Raw genomic sequence first — 19,943 nt, 5'->3', positions numbered from 1 at the left:
AGATTGCTGTTCAAGAGTTCATGTGTAGGCTCTTTTCAAAAATACTGGTAAATTTGTTCTGTAACATTATCAATAATTTACCTGTAATGTGTTCCGGGCGAACACAGAACGAGATTACCCGCATGAGCATGTACGAATTCAGAATGCATTGATGAAAGACGTCTACTCTGGGCCAATCATAACATTCTGACGCAGATGACACATTTGCTCTCCACTGTTTATGGAAGAAATGTCTAAAGTCATCTATACAATGTCTCTTGGTCAAAAGCAGCTGAATAAATGCGAATGTCTGAGAGAAAAATGAAAACATCAATAAAAACACTGACAATGTCCACCCCTTCATGTTTACAAACACATCACCGCGAGACTCAGCTACTACGAGGTCATTGCGAGGTCGAGGTTAATGATGTTACAGAATTGATCAATTGTAAGACATGTAAGAACCAAAAAATTTTGGCACAAAAATTCATTTCATGTGTGAACTGATGACAATTTTTATTTGTGGGTGGGTTTTTCCTTTAAAGAGATTAAATGGAAATTAAACAGACATTTGAAACAATCACTGCAACTCAACAGCAATAATGGACACACATACAAAAAGACTGAGTGACTTTTGTGGCTTGTAAAATGCCTTTACTGCATACAGGGTACAGGGTGTCTGCTGTAAGGGGCTGCTGAGTTTGAAAGACATACAGACATGCTGTGGCACTGTAGTCGTAGAGAGGAAAGACCAGCACAGTATGTGACAGTCTTTACCAAAGGCTCTGTTTTTGAACAGGTGGGGGTCTGGACTGTTTACTGCCGGCTGTTGCTGGCTACTGGCTTCATGAGAAATAGCATAGAATGACAAGGTGTGACTACTCCAGTCTGCCCACCATGTGTATAAATGTGTGTGTGTGTGTGTGTGTGTGTGTGTGTGTGTGTGTGTGTGTGTCCTCTCACCTAGCCTTGTCGCAGCCAAATTCATGCTTACATACTTCTTCCTCAAAGCCGCTGCTGCCCTTTCGACCTTAATTTACATAACAAGTAAACTAATTTTAGCAGTTTTGGACAACATGTCCTCCAAAAAGTGACTGAATTGTTTGTAATCAAATTTACCAAAACTGTGTAATTTTGTTCATTTGAATAGCGTATACGGGAAATATTAAGCAGCACAACTGTTCTTAGCATTGATTATAATAAGACAAGATATATTTTTGAGCATTATATCAGCATATTAGAATGATTTCTGAAAGATAATGTGACACTGAAAAATGGAGTAATAGCTGCTGAAAATTTATCTTTGCCATAATATATTAAAATAGCAAGCAGATATTTTAAATTGCAATAATATTAAACAACATTACAGTTTTTCTGTACTATTTGATCAAATATTGCCTCTGTATAATTTGGCATTCCACTTCAAAAATACACTGCTGAATATACTTTGAAGTCAGGCAACTGGAACGTAGCTGAGCATAATTTTATATAATTGAAAGCACAACGGATGATTAAAAAATTATAAAAGGGGGGGAGGGGATATAGACTGAGCTCTTTCAAAACTAAAGCATGATTAGTGAAATTCATCGATCCATATCTTTACCAGAAGTTTCTGTAGATCCTTTTAAAAGATGAAAACCACTCATCTGAAAGGAAAACACACACATCAAAAGTATTTCCCATCTGACCTCTCCTATTTGTGACATGTGCTTTAGGAGAGAAAATAAGCAACATTTAAAATTCCTTTAGATTATCAGAAGCCTCTCACTGGACGCTCCTCACGGAATCCATTTTTCAGCCCTAGTAAAGGGGAATGGCTCCCAGAGCAGGTATCTCCGGAAAGAGGATGTGGTTTTTGCATAATCACTGTCAACATAAATTTAGGGTGTGTGAGAGCGTGTGTCGGGGTTACACGGTTTCAGTCGCGGAGCGAAACTGCGGTGATAAACGGATGAATATGAGCTCTGCTCGCTGCTCAGATCACTGCCTTATATGTCCAACCCAGTTTGTCAATAATGGTTTTGCTGCAAGGACCTACTTTCAGGCGCACTCTTGAGGTTGTGCGTGCCATGAAAACAGATATGTTGGTAATGGTGTATTCTTCTTGCAGTCGATTGAGCCATTTTGTTTTTCATTAAATAATAGTTTGTAGGGAAATGATAAGCTCATCAAAAATCTAAATGGCTACAAAGAGAAGCAATGAGCAGAAAGAGGCATATAAATGTCCCCTTAGGCACACATGTACACTAATCTAGATAAACAGCTTGAGAGGGCTTGTGTTAAGAGCTTTTTAAAAAGACGAAGTGTAATTTTCTATGGGGTCCATTTGCTGAGCCCACACTAATGGCCTTTCTTAGGAGACTCATCAAGCTTATAAGACGACTGGAATCACACTGGCCTGATGAATAGCCTCTCTTCAGCCTGACACAGAGAAGTCACAAACAAAGCACTGCGCTTTTCACATGGAAAGAGATAAAATACAAGACCAAAAATATGTGGAGATCCCTACCAATGAACAGGTTTGGCTATTTCGGTCATTCTGGATGCTTAAAATTTCCTCAGACTATATTTATCTGTAGAACTGCACAGACCTTTTCTTTTTTAGCCTCAAAATGCGCTTTGCACAAAGTGAGGTCAATACAGAGATGATTTAGTCAATCTGCTGTGAAAAAACTTGCCTGATCTGCACAAGACCTGAACCCCACTGAACACCTTTTAGATGGATTTTCAGCAGCTGACCTCACTAATGCTTGTTAAAGGGAGCAAATCCCTGCAGCCATGTTCCAACATCTAGTGGAAAACCATTCCAGAGCTGTTATTGCTGGAGGACAAAGTCTCTATTAAGGCCAATGGTTTTGAAATCAAACGTTCAACAAGCACAAATTGATGTAGCAATGGATGCAATGGAACTATTACACAAAATTCATCTGGAAACAAGAGTATGAGGGGTCGAACTCGGCTGTTGTGAAACTCACACCTTCATCTATTATTCTTCCCTCCAAGAATCTCACTCACTCCTTTAGATTTCTCCATGTCCTTTACAGCAAAGTGCAAAGTAACCACAATGATTGTCTCCCTAGTGCCAACAGACGCACTTTGAAGATTATCAGCAAAATAAAATAAAATATTAATACACACAAAAAAATATGTTGGTACAATATGACCTTAGTAAAAAATATAAGCTGTTTGCACTAGAATGCGTATGGTAGTCTCTGCATTGAGTGGGAGGGGGGTTGCTTTCATCCTCAGGGGCAAGTAAGATGGAAACAGTGGAGGGTAATCTGGCTGTTGAGCATGGTAGATAATTTGCACTTGATCCCCTTGTAATTATATAGTTTAAATCTTTTTACCCTCTCTAATCCAGCACCGCATGGAGACGCTTTCCGGGCGGCTTTGACGGGGCTGTTGGACAACCCTCGTCAACTTATGTCATACGCTTCCTAGAGGATTTCAGGAGTGGGAGGAGAAGACTGGTGTTGATATAATTATTTTGACTGTGTTTAGTTCATGTGCACACGCACTTTGCATATCGCTCCCCACCATGAGGAAGAGATGGAGGTCGAGGAAGTCTTGAAAGGAAAAAGACAGAGGGGGAACTAAATTCATTTGATGTTAAAACCAACTTTTGCAGTCAAATCTCACAATTAATTGCAATTTCGTAATAATTTAAACACAACTTACAGAATCTTTTCAAAGTAATTAAAGATCGGACTGGTTTTGAGACATGCAATGTTAAAAATCTTGCCATGCATGTTGTTTTTAGACTGACTAGGTAGATAGTTTTATTGCAGTCAGACAAAAATGATCTCCCCTGATGACCCGTGGTTGATTGCTAAGCTGAAGCATGTGGGTGTTATGTACATGTATGGGCTCTCGGTGGTTTCCCTGCTGGCCAACGGGACAGCGGCCCATCTTGCAAGCCTGCCAAAACTGACAGCCTGTGACAATCTGCTTGGCATGGGACTATTTGACTAATTACACTGGATTACAGCATATTAATGCAAGCTATTTTCTCCAGGGTTAGCGACCTAGACATGCTAGCTCCAACACACGCTAAACTTACAGGAAGAGAGATTTTTTGTCTTTTGCAGAAAATGAAAATAGAAGTGGCTTCTCTTCTTTGTCTTGGTTCATCAGTGAATGTGTATCTCAACTGGAGGCCTAAATCATGCTGTCTCTTCTGAACCCCCATAAAGCCATTCCCATAAAATGCAGAGGAGAATACAGAGGTTAACATTTCTATCTGTTTCACTTTCTCTATCCCTGATGTATAAAGGGAAATGCTTGTAATATGAGTATACAAAACACTGCAATAAAGTGATTTATTATTAAAAGTAAATGTTCCCCAAAGCTGGATCATAGGCATTTCCTCATTGATTGAACTTTTGTGCTGAAATAAGATCTTGATTAATGGTGGAGAGTCACATGGGAGAGGTTTAGTCTGTAGAATAAAATCTTTATTTTCCGGTCATTTCCGCTTGAGAAATTCTGGGACTGTTCCAAACCTAATCACTTGCTAGCATGTGTGTAAGACATATCTCTTAATCAGTATTACTTGAATGTGAAGTGTGTATTTTTAGCAAATTTTGCTGAGGTAAAGTGGTTGGGATTTTTCAGTCAGACTTTACAATAAACTGTATTTAAGAATGATTCATTGAATAATTCATTCAGTTGATTCATTCAAAACAGATTTGTTTAGGAATGATATAAGTAACTGCCTTGTAAGTAAGTCACTGAATCATTCACTTAACAAATTTGTTCAAAACACTGATTCATTTATGGAAGAATCACTGAATCATTCAATCAACCAATTAATGCAAAAACAATGATTCATTCAGCAAAAACAGTGCCACACTGTGTTGCTTGAAGATGGAGCTATTTTCTTTGGCGAAGCAAAAACTGACATTACCTTAATATGCAGAGTCAGGCAAAAAAAGCCATTTATAGGCGCTATGTAAACTTTGCTTTGTTTGTTTAAGGCTACCTCTACATTAATCCAGATACATTTGAAAATGGCGTTTTCATTTTAAAATGATCTCTGTCCACACTAGCATTTTCAAAGCATTTTCCAAAAGTGTCTCATCCACACTGAAACATCAGAAAACATTAAATTCGCTTTCTGTGCATGCATAAAGCCTCAAAAAAGCACACTGCAGATGATACACACGAAACAGACATGAGACGTTTTTATGCAGTTTTTCTGACAGGATTATTTTTTATTTACGAAATTAACTCGCCATTCGCTGACGTGTTCAGGTCGTACACACTTATGATTGAATGTCTGATCTAAAACGCAACCGCCCTCATGTTTTGCCACAAATAGCTATGGCAAGTAAATTTGCTTTCATCTTTGCAGGACTGTGATATGAAGAGTGTACAAAGTAACACATCTTTAGCAATAGTGTGAAAGTGCATAGCACATAACGTACACAATACCAGTATAAACAAAGATATATCTATTGGTATAATATTCGTCACATGCCTAAACTTCCATTATCGTTTTCAAAAGCCTCTGTTTTCAATGTTCACACTACAATGCGAAAACGGCTGTTTCAAATTGATCCACTTTGGAGAGTGTTTACAAAAAGCTATGTTTTCTGTGACTAAAAATGCCGTGTCAGTGTGGACGGAAGGCTAAAATGGAGAGAAAAAGATGCATTTTCAAACGAAAACGTATTAGTGTGGACATGACGTAAGAATCCAGAGAAACAATGATGTAGCTACACTGTCTCAACTAATGGCCTGAGTTTGAGGGTGGGACTATTGGCCATGACCAATAGCAAAAGGGAGAAAGCATTCAGGGAAACCAGCTTGAGAAGAATCATTACTCCACAAGTAATTTTATAATTTCAAAACTAAAATGTACCAAAACTACACAAAATTCGTACTAGGAAAGTCTCAAAGTAATGTGTTCTCATGGGGCCTGCTATCTATTCATATGCAATTCGCCAAAGTAAGCACACACTGTGTCTGAGCCTCTGCTATCAACAAAAAAGGAAACCGAGACTTTAACAAAGGCAAAAAGGGAGAAATGAGGCATACAATAAGTGTGTTTAGAACACAACAACTCTCCCAATTGTGCTAAATCAATCCCAGACTTGCAACAAAGAGAGACTGAAGCTTTGCTATTTGTATCCTCTCCTCTGGCTCAAGTGCAGTGTAATAATAGTCTTAAAGTGGGCATTGTAGGAAGAGAATACTTTAGTGGCTTACACAGGCCATCTTATGAAACATTTAGGCAGCGGTTTCCAAGGGTCCAAGGAGGATGGAAGAAAAGGTAACGTGGCAGAATAGACTTCTAGCGTTCCACCGGCCTTATTGTAAAGAAGTCACATCAAATTAACTCTGAGGGCCATTTGCAAGGCCTTTTTTCTCTGCCGAGCTTTTCAGAACAGATTAAGAAATGAAAACTTCAGAATTACTAAAGCACCTATTAAGCATTATGCTCCGTCCTTTCTTCAGCTCTCTCTTTGAACGTGATTGAATGCATTGGGTCGTTCAATAGACTCTGAGAGGAGAAAGACTGGAGTTATTGGGGAGGAAACATGTTGGCAGAAATATTTAAAAGATAAAAAAATACTGCCACAGTACTCATGATAGCAAACGGACCAAATGCGTTTACAAAAAGCCTCTGTAGAGCTTAAAATTTACATGAAAGTACTGGTTTGTGAGTTTATTTATTACCAGCTTGACAGTTCTTTATTTCCATCATCATTGGAGCTCAAAATATAAGACGTCACCAACAAAGTAAATTTAAATTTTAAATGCTTAAATTAATGGCAAAATGTGTGTTTCTTGTACACAACCCAACTCTGCAGGGGACATAGTGCTGGAGCAGTTCAAAGCAGAAAGGACAGAGCATGAATGGCAATTGTACTTAACAGGATTGGAGAGGGCCCTGACACTGGCTCTTGAGATTCAGGTCGTGTGGCGTGTTAAATGGCTGTCACCCACTCAAAGATCCACAGCTTGGAAAGAGGACAAACAAAAGCCCCTGCTATCTGCGAGACCCTGAGCTCACATGCAATGTCAAGAACAGGGTCCCTGCAACTTCAGGCAACCTGAAATATGTTGTTCATTAAGTCCTAAGGTCTTGGGTATCTAAACTTCAGGACTTATGGAATGCAGACATGGGTTCCAACTAAATGTTATATAAATATGAAGCAAGGACATCTGCTATAGAAAAGGATAATTGAGAGATTTGTTCTTTTGCCCCAGACTACGGGCTATAATGAGACCTCAAGGGGAATCTGCCTATTAAAACAGCAGGTATCTAACAGCTGTCCAGAAATACTGCTTTGACTATTGTCCTTTCACACATACACACACACACACACACAAAAACATAGCTATAGTGCTGCCTGGCTTTTGCACTAAACTTATAGCACTTAAAAGCCCTTCAATACTAAGAGAATGAGAATTTGGGAGACAGTTTTTTTTTTTTTACATTTGAAGTTAATCAATTACTATTGAGTAATCTTACCTTTAACCATGAAGAAAGCATTCTGCATTTTTATAATTTATTGCATAATTTATTTTATTATTAATAAAAAATATAGTTTTGCATTCATTCACTGCTAGCACCATGCTTGACTGTTTGAGCTACAAGAAAGTGAATTAAATTAAATGATTGTAATACTCGTAAAATCAATATTAGCTTTTTATGACATATTTTACACAAATATCTGAATGTGAAAGCGACTGGAATTGGACCGGGCAAAAGCCTCAGCCCTCCATTTGAAGGATGGGGATATTTGAATTTCACAGGATCCAAGTGACGAATCGAAACAAAGCGCCAAACTGGCAATTGTTTGGCCTTTCACAAGTCTAGTCTTAAGATAGCAACATGTGGTTCACCATCCAAACCAGAACTTGCAGTTTGGTTCACATACTTGAAAATAATAATTTAAAAGGATGTGATATATCTGAAATAATAACCCTTCAATTTTACTGGATCCATTATGTATGACTAAAGGAATGAACCAGCGCACTTTGGTCACGTCTTGTGCGATCGAAGAGTATCCCCTCATCTATTCAAATGCCAAAATAAACCCTCCCCTAGCACCAACATCAATCACGTTAATTACGCCAAACACCATAATAACAATAATTACAATAATATCTCATTAAGAAGGAGAGAGTGAATGACGGGGGAGAATTAATAGCAGGCAGGTGTATAACACGCTGCAATTATGGAGCCTGAAATTAGTTCATCGCCCAAAGGCAAACTGTGAAGAAAGAGAAAAACTCAGAGAAAGTGAGATGTAGGGAGGGGAGGTAGAGAGAAAGTGGGAGTGAAGTTTCTCTAGCCCCCCAAAAAATTTAATAAAAAGAGAATTGCAAATAAGCAAATAAAAATGTCTTAAATGTGTAAATTAGGGGGAATAAAAAAATGAAAACGAGGTTGGGGGAGGAAAAGCAGCTTTTCCTGGCAGAGTTGTGGGCGCAGATGAAAGGGGCGCAGCCCACCATGATCAAGGGATCCACGGAGCTCTGCGGCAGCCATCAAGCCTGCACCTCACCGGTGACAGGCAGCTTCTCCTTCTCCTGTCAATCATTCATTACATCAAGCCGGAGTTGTACAGGAAGCACCTCCTTGCCTTGACCTATCATATTACAGCTTCTGTAAATGGCTAATCCGCGTTTGTCAGATGGTGTCAACACCTCTGCCTGTTTTTGAGCACGCTCTGCCCCACCAACAGCAAAATTGACACAATAATAAAATAATTTGAATTTCAGTACAGTGTAATGCAGAAGTCAGAGCATATACTGTATACTGCCCATGTTTATGTGTGTGTGTGTGTGTGTGTGTGTGTGTGTGTGTGTATATATATAAAATATAAGAATAAAAATATAAGGATTAATTAAACTGAATAAAAGTGAAAGTAAAGACAATTGTAATGCTAAAGTAAATTTCTATTTCTATTTCTTTTGAACTTTCTATTCATCAAAGAATCCCCCAAAATATCTTGGTTTCTGCAAAAACAAGTCAGCAACAATTATGATTCAGATTCCTAAATGATTATGCGACACTGAAGACTGGAGTACTGGCTGCTAAAAAATTCAACTTTGCCATCAAAGGAATAAATTACATTTTAAAATATATTCAAATTCAAATCAATTATTTTCAATTTGAATATTATATCACAATATCACAGTTTTTTATAATAATAAAGCCTCTCGACTGTCTTACTGCTATAATGCAACAGCAATATGATAGACATCAATACACAAACAAATACACAAAAATTACCTTTTTTATTATTATTGATGATATTAATTATTATTATTATTGTGATTACATGTTACTGTTAATTAAACATTTGAGTCTTTTATTGATCAGTAAGATTTTTCCTTGATTTCTCCATTTTTTCTTTGTATATATATATATATTTTTATGCAAACTATAAGAAGCCAAGGCTGTTGAATGTTTTATTGTAGGGAGAGCACGTGGTCATCAGGATGGCTCTTTTAGCCCGAGGGCTGTTCCAGCGTGCAGAGAGAGCCCTCAAGGCAGGAAGCAGCATGTCAGCTCTTCCCCTGCCCTCTCCAGGAGTTTCAGCAGGAGCTACACCTACTGAATTTTGATAATGGAAGCCCGCTGACTCAACCTCTACATTAATGAGGCTGGTCAAGAGCTGCCACAAGCTGGAATCCTATAGAAAACACCAGAAAAGAAGGCCAGTGCACATATTTATCTTTTAAGTCTGTGATCTTTATGTGACATGGTGATTCAGGTGGCATAGAACTATATAGCAATAGCAAAATGCTAACATGTTTCCAAACTTCCTTGAGTTTATCAATAAATATATAATTCTAAACAAGTAATAAAGTTGTCATCTGAGAATTAAACAACAAATTTGCCTCTTTCAATCGGTTGTAGGCTATCAAAAAATATATACAAAAAGAGGCTAAATGATTAACTGGTTAGTCAGTTCGCCACTGCCTGTTTTTAAAAGCACCACTGACCATAAAATGAGCTTCCTAATTCATTTGGCCCTGAAATCAGACTTTCACATAAAGCAGACGTAAGGATATCAATCATTTTAACCTTCAATGAGGCTATGTGTCAGCGTCACAAAACAGCTCATGTGGTGTTCATGAGCGTGTAATATAAAACACTGGTCACTAGCTCCATATGTTGCAGCATTATGGAAAACAGACTTTTGCTTCTGTTACCAGCCAGATTTGTAGAGCTATAGTCCAATTATTTTGCCAATTTTACATATCTAATAATTTAAATTTTGAAGTATATATATATATATATATATATTACATTTTAGATTTTATGCCAAAATTGCAACAAACATTGATTACTTATACATTAATTTGGCAAATCTTAAACCTCCATAAAAGAGCATCAAATTCAGCCAGCCAGGTGACTATCCATTTCACATTGTCAATTAAGTGTCATTGTGGAAGGATTCTCAGTATAAGTCAGCAGGCGGAAACGAGAAGGGGGCTCGTCTGCGTTATTAATGGAAATGATATACATCAATATGGCAATGTCGTCTCACACAAAGGAACTGGCAACTTATGAACTGCCTGCGCCAGTACATCGAGTCCATAAAACAACTGGCCCCAGTCACCAGGGAGCCCCCCCTGGTCCCGCCCCCTCCCTCGAACAGAAACCGCCCCCCTCACAACAGATGACACAGATGGGGAGAGGGCAAACAAAAAAGTGGCCTTCTTTTGTAGCAAGTGGGAACCTTTTCAAAAAGCCATTCATGCAACAAATTGGGGAAAGCTGGACCTCTCTGCATCACTATAGGTTCTTGCTCTTTCAATGGCTAACCCATAAGAGCAGACAGATTTCTTTGTCATAGAGCAATAAAATACACAGCTGAGAGTTGCAGGATTACAAATGATTTGGGTATTTTTAGTATTTTGTTTCGGCATCAACTCTACAAGTTTAGGTAACATATGCATTGAAATGGTACTGTTGAAAAATAAAAAATGCAATTGAAATGTCTGTCCTACTAAGTCCTGCAGTGATTTATTTGTTGTTCTTATACTTTAAAGCATTAAAAAAGTAACCTCCCTCTCTTAAAAGCTCTATCTAGTCTTTACCACTTCACGAGATGTTTCGCTAGAAAGCACCTGTCTTAATTTGCAGTTTGCTCACTTTCTTTTGGTTTGTTCTCGCTCTCTTGCGGAGGCTTCTTCCCCCTTCTACCTTTTCTCCTCCCTTTTGCAATCTGCATAGAGAGACATTTGTCATCATTAGCCCAGCTCTGACAGTTGGCACCCAGCACCTCAGATCTCAAGGACTGGCAATTATGAAGCCTTCATCCCTTATTTGGGTTACATGGCCTAATTTCATCATGGGCTTCAACCACCAGCATTTCATTACCCGAGCCCCCCAACCTGGGAAAGAAAAATTCAGTCTTTTTTCTCTTTGTTTTCGCCCTCCAGAACTGGCTGTTGAGCGCACGTGCTTCTCAGAATAGGGCAGTATAATTAATTTGAAATGCATCAAGGCATTGTCCTCACCGGGGCTGTTGAGAGGATCTTCTGGTTGAGTATCATCAGGTCAGTGAATGAATGATTACGGACTCAACCTCTAAACATGGGATGTCTCCAAGACATTAAGATTAATCACAGGGAGCTGAAGAGGTTGGTGTATTTTGACGGCTGCTTGTTAAAGGTGTTTTTACCGAGCTAGGGGTTTGTGTACGCCACTTGGAAACAAACAGATGAAAATAAATGGAATAGTTTGCGGAATACAAAATGAAAATGACACTCCATGGGAAACTTTCAAAAGTTTGAATAGTATATAGGAATGTAAAAGTAAAGTTTACCAAGAAAATTAAATTAAACATAATTTATTCAACCTCATGATGTTTCAAACTTACATTGCTTGCTTTCTTCTGCAGAACCATATATATATATATATATGACAACACAGGATTTTCATTGTATGAAGGGGGGAAAAACGCACAAATAAATTTTTGAAATCAATGCTAAATCTATGCAAATAAATGCGTGTCATTCATCAGAGAGGCTGACAAGCAACGCATATTGCTGTGGGGGTGAGGGGGGGTATGGGGTGATGGCAAAGCACAAAAAAGTGATACAATTTACAACGTTCCCCTCTTTCCCTTGCACTTAATGGTTATAGTTTCGCTTTAGCCCATCTAGTCCGCTATACAAAAAAAATTTGCATTTTACAGAGTGAGTTTTGTCCTGTTCTCCCAAACTCCCCACTGCGAGGGGTATACTAATACAGCATGGAAAATAAAACAAATGGATGGAGAGAATTTACAGAGTGAGAGGTAGGGGGCTGACAGCCGATAGGCAAGAGAAAATTAACTGGGAGCCCTGCAGTGTGGCCATATTGCCTGAAATAACCAAATTCGCTTCGGATGAAAACTCAATGACAATTTTGATATCCATTTGCAGGAAGCTGAAAGGGATATGTCATAATAAATGTCCATCTTGTATAATACAATCCCCACCAGGACCGAGCTCCACGCTAATACTGCTTGTCTTAAATGGCAGGGCCTTTAATATGATTTATATTTCACTTCTACACTCCATTAAGTGCACTCGATAATCTGTGCTTTGACCTAGTGACGCCTTTTGGCTCAGATCCACTTTTGCTATTCTTTTTTTTTCTTTTCTTTTCTGCTGTCGCAAAATGATGATGGGATCAGTGTTAAAAAAAACTGTCTGTGAATGATGATGAAATAAAGCTGAGCTGACCTCCTTTTGTCACTGAATAATAGGATTATTAATATCAGTGTGGAGAATGACTATTAACTTCAATTAGGACTCGCTAAAGCTCTTGATATATTCAAATCTGCAAATAACTCTCTTGGTACTATGAATATTGGCATACCAGGGTCTAGCCACAAGTGTGCTATCTAATGTTGATGTTGTACTATCTAACGTGATGTGTTTTTCTATTTAGCAAATTGTGTTATTAATGAGTGATTCTAATTAAATACTGTACAGTTTTTTGTTGTTGTTATTTTTGTTTTTTTGCATAACAAAAACTGCAGCATTATCTGAAATGTATTTCATAAATATTAAAATCTTCTTATACGCACTTAAAAACCAAAAAGGAAAAAATGAGAAATAAAAACACATTTTAAATTCCATGTTATATCATAATAAAAATAAAAACAATAATAAACATAAAATAATAAAATGTATAAATTAATAAAACAAAAGTATTATGATTTAAAAAAGAAATAAAATAAGAACAAAAAATTTAATATACTATCACTTTAATATCTTATCTAATTTGCATTACAAAAATAAATTTTAATTTATAATTAAAATTAATACAATTTATAATCTTTACATTAGAACAAATAATAAGACCTAAATTTAAACATCAATATCTTAAAAAATACTATTCTGTGACAGTTAAACATGGTACATGTGTTTGACAAAAGCCTTTATGAGCTTGCCTGACATTTTGACAGGAGAATCGCTCTTCAGAACGAGATGGAAGGGAGAGAGAAAAATGAAGAGATCATTGGCGAGGAAACAAAGAGGCCTTCAATGAGCTAAACGTTTCCTGGGTCATATGCATAAGGGGCGGAAGCTGGAGTCATTGTATTGATTTACACAATCCGGCATCCTATTCGCTGGGTCAGAAAATAGCACCCATACTGTTGTCATCCTCATATATCACAGCAAAGCCTCTGGATAGTGTGTATGGCCACAGGGACACACAGATCGCAATGTTGTGGAGACGCAGAGTGCGTGAGAGGAAAGGGAGATTTGAAGTGCCTCCAGGTCACACTTAATAATAATAATAATAACAATTAGACAATTGAGTCACATATACAGTACTGAATGGTCTGGAATCCAAATGATTTGAGAAGTGGCCCAAAAATTTCCAAATCAACTGAAAAGTTCTTGTTGATTTTTTTTTAATTGTGTTTACAATATCAAACACTTCCAGGATCTGATCCTGGACAATTATGTATTACAATAGCATAAAATCATGAAATTCAAATACTGATAAACACCAACTTCCATTCCATAAAGTACGTTCTTAGCTTGAAAAAGCCAATTTCCAATATGGAGTGGGAGAGTCAAGGACTAAACAGTGTTAATTTGAGCTCATCTGAGATTAAATTATGCCAGATACTATAACACTGTACTGCTATATACTGTAACACACTGGCAAACAATAGACAAGCAACTGATTCAGACATACAAAAGCAATGCTAAAAACATCATAGCATGAACCAGTGAAGGGAGGGAGACCATCTGATCTGATATGGTTGGGTACCTGCCATGTAATGTGTGTGTGTGTGTGTGTGTGTGTGTGTGTGTGTGTGTGTGTGTGTTTATTAGCGAGAGAGAGATGGTTAAAGAGAGAGAGACTCTTGAGAGAGATGGTTGAGGTGGAAAGCTGGGTTAAACAGAAAGTACAAAACAATTCTGAGTAAAAAGTGTCATAATAATAGTACTTTTCTTATAGTCTCTTCCTTTCATGTCAAATCATCCCCCAAAAATCTACAAAGGTTTCATGTCACCTGTACAGTAGCCTATAATTAAATTAATATAAAGTACAGACCAAAAGTTTGGACACATCTTCTCATTCAAAGAGTTTTCTTTATTTTCATGACTATGAAAATTGTAGAGTCACACTGAAGGCATCAAGGGCTATTTGACCAAGAAGGAGAGTGATGGGGTGCTGCGCCAGATGACCTGGCCTCCACAGTCACCGGACCTGAACCCAATCGAGATGGTTTAGGGGTGAGCTGGACCACAGACAGAAGGCAAAAGGGCCAACAAGTGCTAAGCATCTCTCGGGGAACTCCTTCAAGACTGTTGGAAGACCATTTCAGGTGACTACCTCTTGAAGCTCATCAAGAGAATGCCAAGAGTGTGCAAAGCAGTAATCAAAGCAAAAGGTGGCTACTTTGAAGAACCTAGAATATGACATATTTTCAGTTGTTTCACAACATTTTTTTATATACATTTTTTTGTTATGTATATAATTCCACATGTGTTAATTCATAGTTTTGATGCCTTCAGTGTGAATCTACTATTTTCATAGTCATGAAAATAAAGAAAACTCTTGGAATGAGAAGGTGTGTCCAAACTTTTGGTCTGTACTGTATATATCAGATATATTGGTCATAAAGTATTTTGGACAAATATTTTTCTTAAAAAAAATAAATTATATATATAGTGTTACATCACTGTAAAAGGCCCAAAAAGCATTCACCTTGCTTTTATTTCCAGAAAGAGGCGAAGGACAATTGTTAAGTGTGATCTCTGCATGCAAACAACAGAGCTCTATTAATTATGGTTGGCAAAATTATGCAGGCAGAAGGAGCCAAGCAGACTACAGTGAGGACTAGAGCCAACAGACCGTGATTCCTCAGTACAAAATCCGTTGTCTCCTTTTTTTAAGAAGACATGTTTTTACCCAGTTAGTGCCATATAAGCGCTGCGTCTTGTGATGATGGGGATTTGGAAAGGGCACGAGGAATCTTGTCACGTAGCCACGGGGTGATCGTGTTGTTTGTTATTTGATTTCAGAAATAATATCGCGAGAAGGTGTTTCAGGATTTCGCGCATTTATACACAACTTATATATTTTTTCAGATAGGCCTATCGTAGTTGAGTGATCTGAAGAATTTTATCTAAATCGTTAAAATATTTCCTTATTGCAGTAGGATTTTTGAACGTTTCATCTGATAATAAATTTGAATAAAAGGTTAAATTAAGGAAAAACAGGCACGTTATAAAAGCAAAAGATTTTGAAACGTTTCAAAAAGTAGGCTAATTGAAATGAATTGTGACTAATTGTACACTGGACAAGAACATAAAATGTATACGACTCTAGTAGTTAATAAAAAATAATAAAATAAGTTCAGATTTTTAAGATAATATTTTCTTTCTATCGAACAAATAAAAAACTAGATTTAATTTAAAACATTTAAGAAATACACTACTTCGGAATGGCTTATTTTTTATGCAAAAGTAAAACTTTACAGAATAGCTACTCTTATATATATATATATATATATATATACTTTTATATATATATATATATATATATAAAATTAGACACAAAATGCGACAGAGATTTAAATATGTTAGGAAGAACGCCTTAACGCATTAGTTAAACTAAAAAGACCTTTATCTTCATTTAACAGTGAACTTCACAAAACATTACCTAATCTTTGTATATGCTATAAGACAGACGACGACTCAAATTAACATAAGGTTTAATTTTTTCTTTTATAATAAAATGAATAACACGGATTAATTTTTGAAATATTTCAAATGAAACAAAAGATTCCGGCGTTCGGTAGCCCACTGAGATATGTCATGTTTAACATTATAGGCTATCCCTTACCATGCAAAATAATTTAAATAATATCTCTAATAGTATAATATTCAAAGCGAATTTTAAATAAAGTACACTAACTCTATTGTCAAACGTGGACATTTAAACATTAAAAAAATATCACGTGAAACAATATTGCAACACCAAAAGAAAAATCGAATTAAGAGGTCAACGAAAAACAATATGCATGTCAAAATACAGAGAAAACGGTAGCCTATTTTTGCCTATTATTGCAATACAGATTTATAAATGATAATGGAAATAAAAACTTTTAAATATGTATATCAAATTCTTAAATATTCTATTCTCAAATTTAGGCTAGAAAATGACATTATTTCTGATAAAAGGAAAATAGCCTAAATAATAACAGGCATAATCTGTATCTAATAAGAATAGCAGGAAAGCCCGTATATCGCGGATAAACCTGTATCTTCTCCCTCCAAAGTGTAGGTGTGTTTCCACCAGACGATCGGTTGTGTATAAAAGCAGAGGATTAATTTGCCGTCAAAAAACTGAAGGTAGTGACGACTCGGTCCGCGATTGGACGAGCTCCTCTCAAACCCTCCCTTTATAATTTCACAGGAGTGAGTTCGGAGTCTTAAACACACCAACACAGCTAGGACACACACTTAAGAGCACCCTGCACTTTCCAACCCCTCCTATTGCAAATAGAGAAAAGACACCGCAAGTGGATACAAGAGGTTTGCTGAACTACTGATCCGTGCGTATGGACTTTTAAATGCTGAATTAGAGCAAGGGGTTTTACTTTTTTTTTTTGGTCGCAATTGAAAACAGAAGCTGATGATTTAACTGCCCGACTCTGTGCATGTGCTCAACGCACAAATAAAAAGCTTCTTTTTTTATTTCATAATTCCTTTTTTTCCCTCTAAATAGTCCACTTTCTTCTCTAAAATTGGCTCCTGTACAAACAGCCGCGTTGGATCCCTCGGGTTACTGCGAGACTCCGGTGTACAACCCGGATCTCTGTCCAAATATGATCGCCGCCCAGGCCAAGCTGGTGTATCATCTCAATAAATACTACAACGAGAAATGCCAGTCTCGGAAAGCGGCCATCTCCAAGACCATCCGGGAGGTGTGCAAGGTGGTCTCAGATGTCCTGAAGGAGGTGGAGGTCCAGGAGCCTCGCTTTATCAGCTCCTTAAACGAAATGGATAACCGCTTCGAGGGGCTCGAGGTCATCTCCCCAACAGAATTCGAGGTGGTCCTGTATCTGAACCAGATGGGGGTCTTCAACTTCGTGGACGACGGCTCTCTGCCGGGCTGCGCCGTGCTCAAGCTAAGCGACGGGCGGAAGAGAAGTATGTCCCTCTGGGTCGAGTTCATCACGGCTTCGGGATACCTGTCCGCGCGCAAGATCCGCTCCAGGTTCCAGACGCTCGTGGCGCAGGCTGTGGATAAGTGCAGCTATAGGGACGTGGTTAAAATGATCGCGGACACCAGCGAGGTAAAATTACGAATCAGAGACAGATATGTGGTCCAGATTACCCCCGCGTTCAAGTGCACCGGCATATGGCCGCGCAGCGCTGCCCACTGGCCGCTGCCGCACATCCCGTGGCCTGGTCCGAACCGGGTGGCAGAAGTAAAAGCCGAAGGTTTCAATCTCTTATCGAAGGAGTGTTACTCATTGAACGGGAAGCAGAGCTCGGCGGAGAGTGATGCCTGGGTGTTGCAGTTCGCCGAAGCGGAGAACCGCCTGCTCCTGGGAGGCTGCAGGAAGAAATGCCTGTCCCTGCTCAAGACGTTGCGCGACCGTCACCTTGAACTACCCGGGCAGCCCCTCAACAACTACCACATGAAAACTCTCGTGTCTTACGAGTGCGAAAAACACCCGCGCGAGTCGGACTGGGACGAGAACTGCCTCGGGGATCGACTGAACGGGATTTTATTGCAGCTCATTTCGTGCTTGCAGTGCAGGAGATGCCCCCATTATTTTCTGCCAAACCTAGACCTTTACCAAGGAAAGCCACATTCGGCCCTTGAAAACGCTGCCAAACAGACTTGGCGACTTGCGAGAGAAATTCTAACCAACCCTAAAAGCCTGGAGAAACTCTGAGGTAAAAAATAAAAAAAATAAAATAAACGGCATGTTTGTGAATCGGAGGTCTGGCTTATCAAAGTTCTGAGGCCTAGACGATGCTAATCAGGAACTCTTCCACAAAATGGAAACTAACCTATCTTGTTTTTGTTGTAAAAAAATATATTTTAGAGAGCTCCGTTTAAAAATACTTCACATTAAATTAATTTGTCTTAAGGAAGGAGCAAACTGTATGTTTCAACGATCAAAATGAATGGTTACCTGTCAGTATTACTGTTTCTTTCTCTTCTTTTTGCGAGCCCTGCCCAACAACACGTTTTACCTAAAAGCTTTCGAAACAAAGCTATGTTACAGAATACAACTTGTACATTTTATACTGTAAATAGACACATTTGTAGATTGTGAATCCGGTGGTCTGCAGTTGTGAATGTTGTTCTTTGACACGTAAATAGAAGTATAATTTCACCTGTTTTAACATTCGCCTGGATTATTTCTGAAGAGAGAAAGAAGAAAAAACATTAAGACTTTCATCAAGTTTACATTTTAATGGTACTATATGTTACGTTCCTAAACATTCCATACGCATACTTGAATTCTTATTTAAAAAGTAGCTATATTCGACCGTTTTTGTTTGTACCTTGCTTACCTGATAAAAGGCTGAAATTGAGAATATATATATGAAAAAAAAATATATACCTGAATATAATGCACTTGAAATACACTGGAATATAACATTTTGTGGTTTGATTTTTTTTTTATATCTGTCTCTGAGTTTATTTAAAGAGTTAATAAAAACAAATTAATATTTGTGTCCAAATAATGATTCATGATGCATAAACACTGCAGTGTAAGACGAGGCACGATATTTGGGGATTTTTGAGCATCTGGATCTTTGGCATAAAAATCACACGATGTAGCATGTTTCTTACTAAATAAAAAAGCGGGGAACACCAAAACAGAAAAAGAAAGAAAGAAAAACATTTCTTCCTGTGAACAGTGTTGTTGAGCGAAGGACAAAGATGAACTGAAATATGGATTGCTGAAATGTGTGACTTGACGATAAAAATCTCTCACGACAGCTCGACACATCAGAAATGCACCCCTACATTTGTAGTGTTAAAATAATGTCATTTTAACCTACGTTTTTTTTTTTGGACTATATTTCCTTCACTTAATATGTAATTAATGACCAAAATAAGGATTGCAGATTTACGCGATTATGAGTTTTAAACACATAGCTTTGGTTAATTTTACATATCGGTTATTTGTACATAAATCATCATTCTAACTGATACTTTGTCATGAATGCAGGTATAGTAAAAACTAGACAGCCTTTTTAAAAATATTATATATATATATATATATATATATATATATATATATATATATATATATATATATATATATATATATATATATATATATATTATATTTATATATATTTTTAACGTTATTAAATAATTGAAGGTTTTAATAAAGCTGTACAATTATTAAACACTTCAAAGTATTTTATTTTGTTCCATGTCATTCAAAGTGATATTCTGCTTGGTATTTTTATGTGTACACACTTACAAATACATA

General features: G+C 37.5%; 2 protein-coding genes across 2 annotated transcripts in view; one reads left to right on the top strand and one right to left on the bottom strand.

Annotated features, from left to right (window-relative positions):
* nbeab (neurobeachin b) overlaps window positions 1-19,943 on the bottom strand; it is a 257,230-nt gene that overhangs the window by 64,415 nt on the left and 172,872 nt on the right. The gene's annotated exons all lie outside the window — the stretch shown is intronic.
* On the top strand, window positions 16,896-19,167 carry mab21l1 (mab-21-like 1). Its single transcript, XM_059534201.1, has one exon. The coding sequence runs from the start codon at window positions 17,301-17,303 to the stop codon at window positions 18,378-18,380; it is 1,080 nt and encodes a 359-aa protein (XP_059390184.1). The 5' UTR covers window positions 16,896-17,300; the 3' UTR covers window positions 18,381-19,167.

Source organism: Carassius carassius, chromosome 41 (assembly GCF_963082965.1).
Source record: "Carassius carassius chromosome 41, fCarCar2.1, whole genome shotgun sequence".
NCBI lineage: Eukaryota > Metazoa > Chordata > Actinopteri > Cypriniformes > Cyprinidae > Carassius > Carassius carassius.
This window is presented reverse-complemented; position numbering and strand designations above follow the sequence as displayed.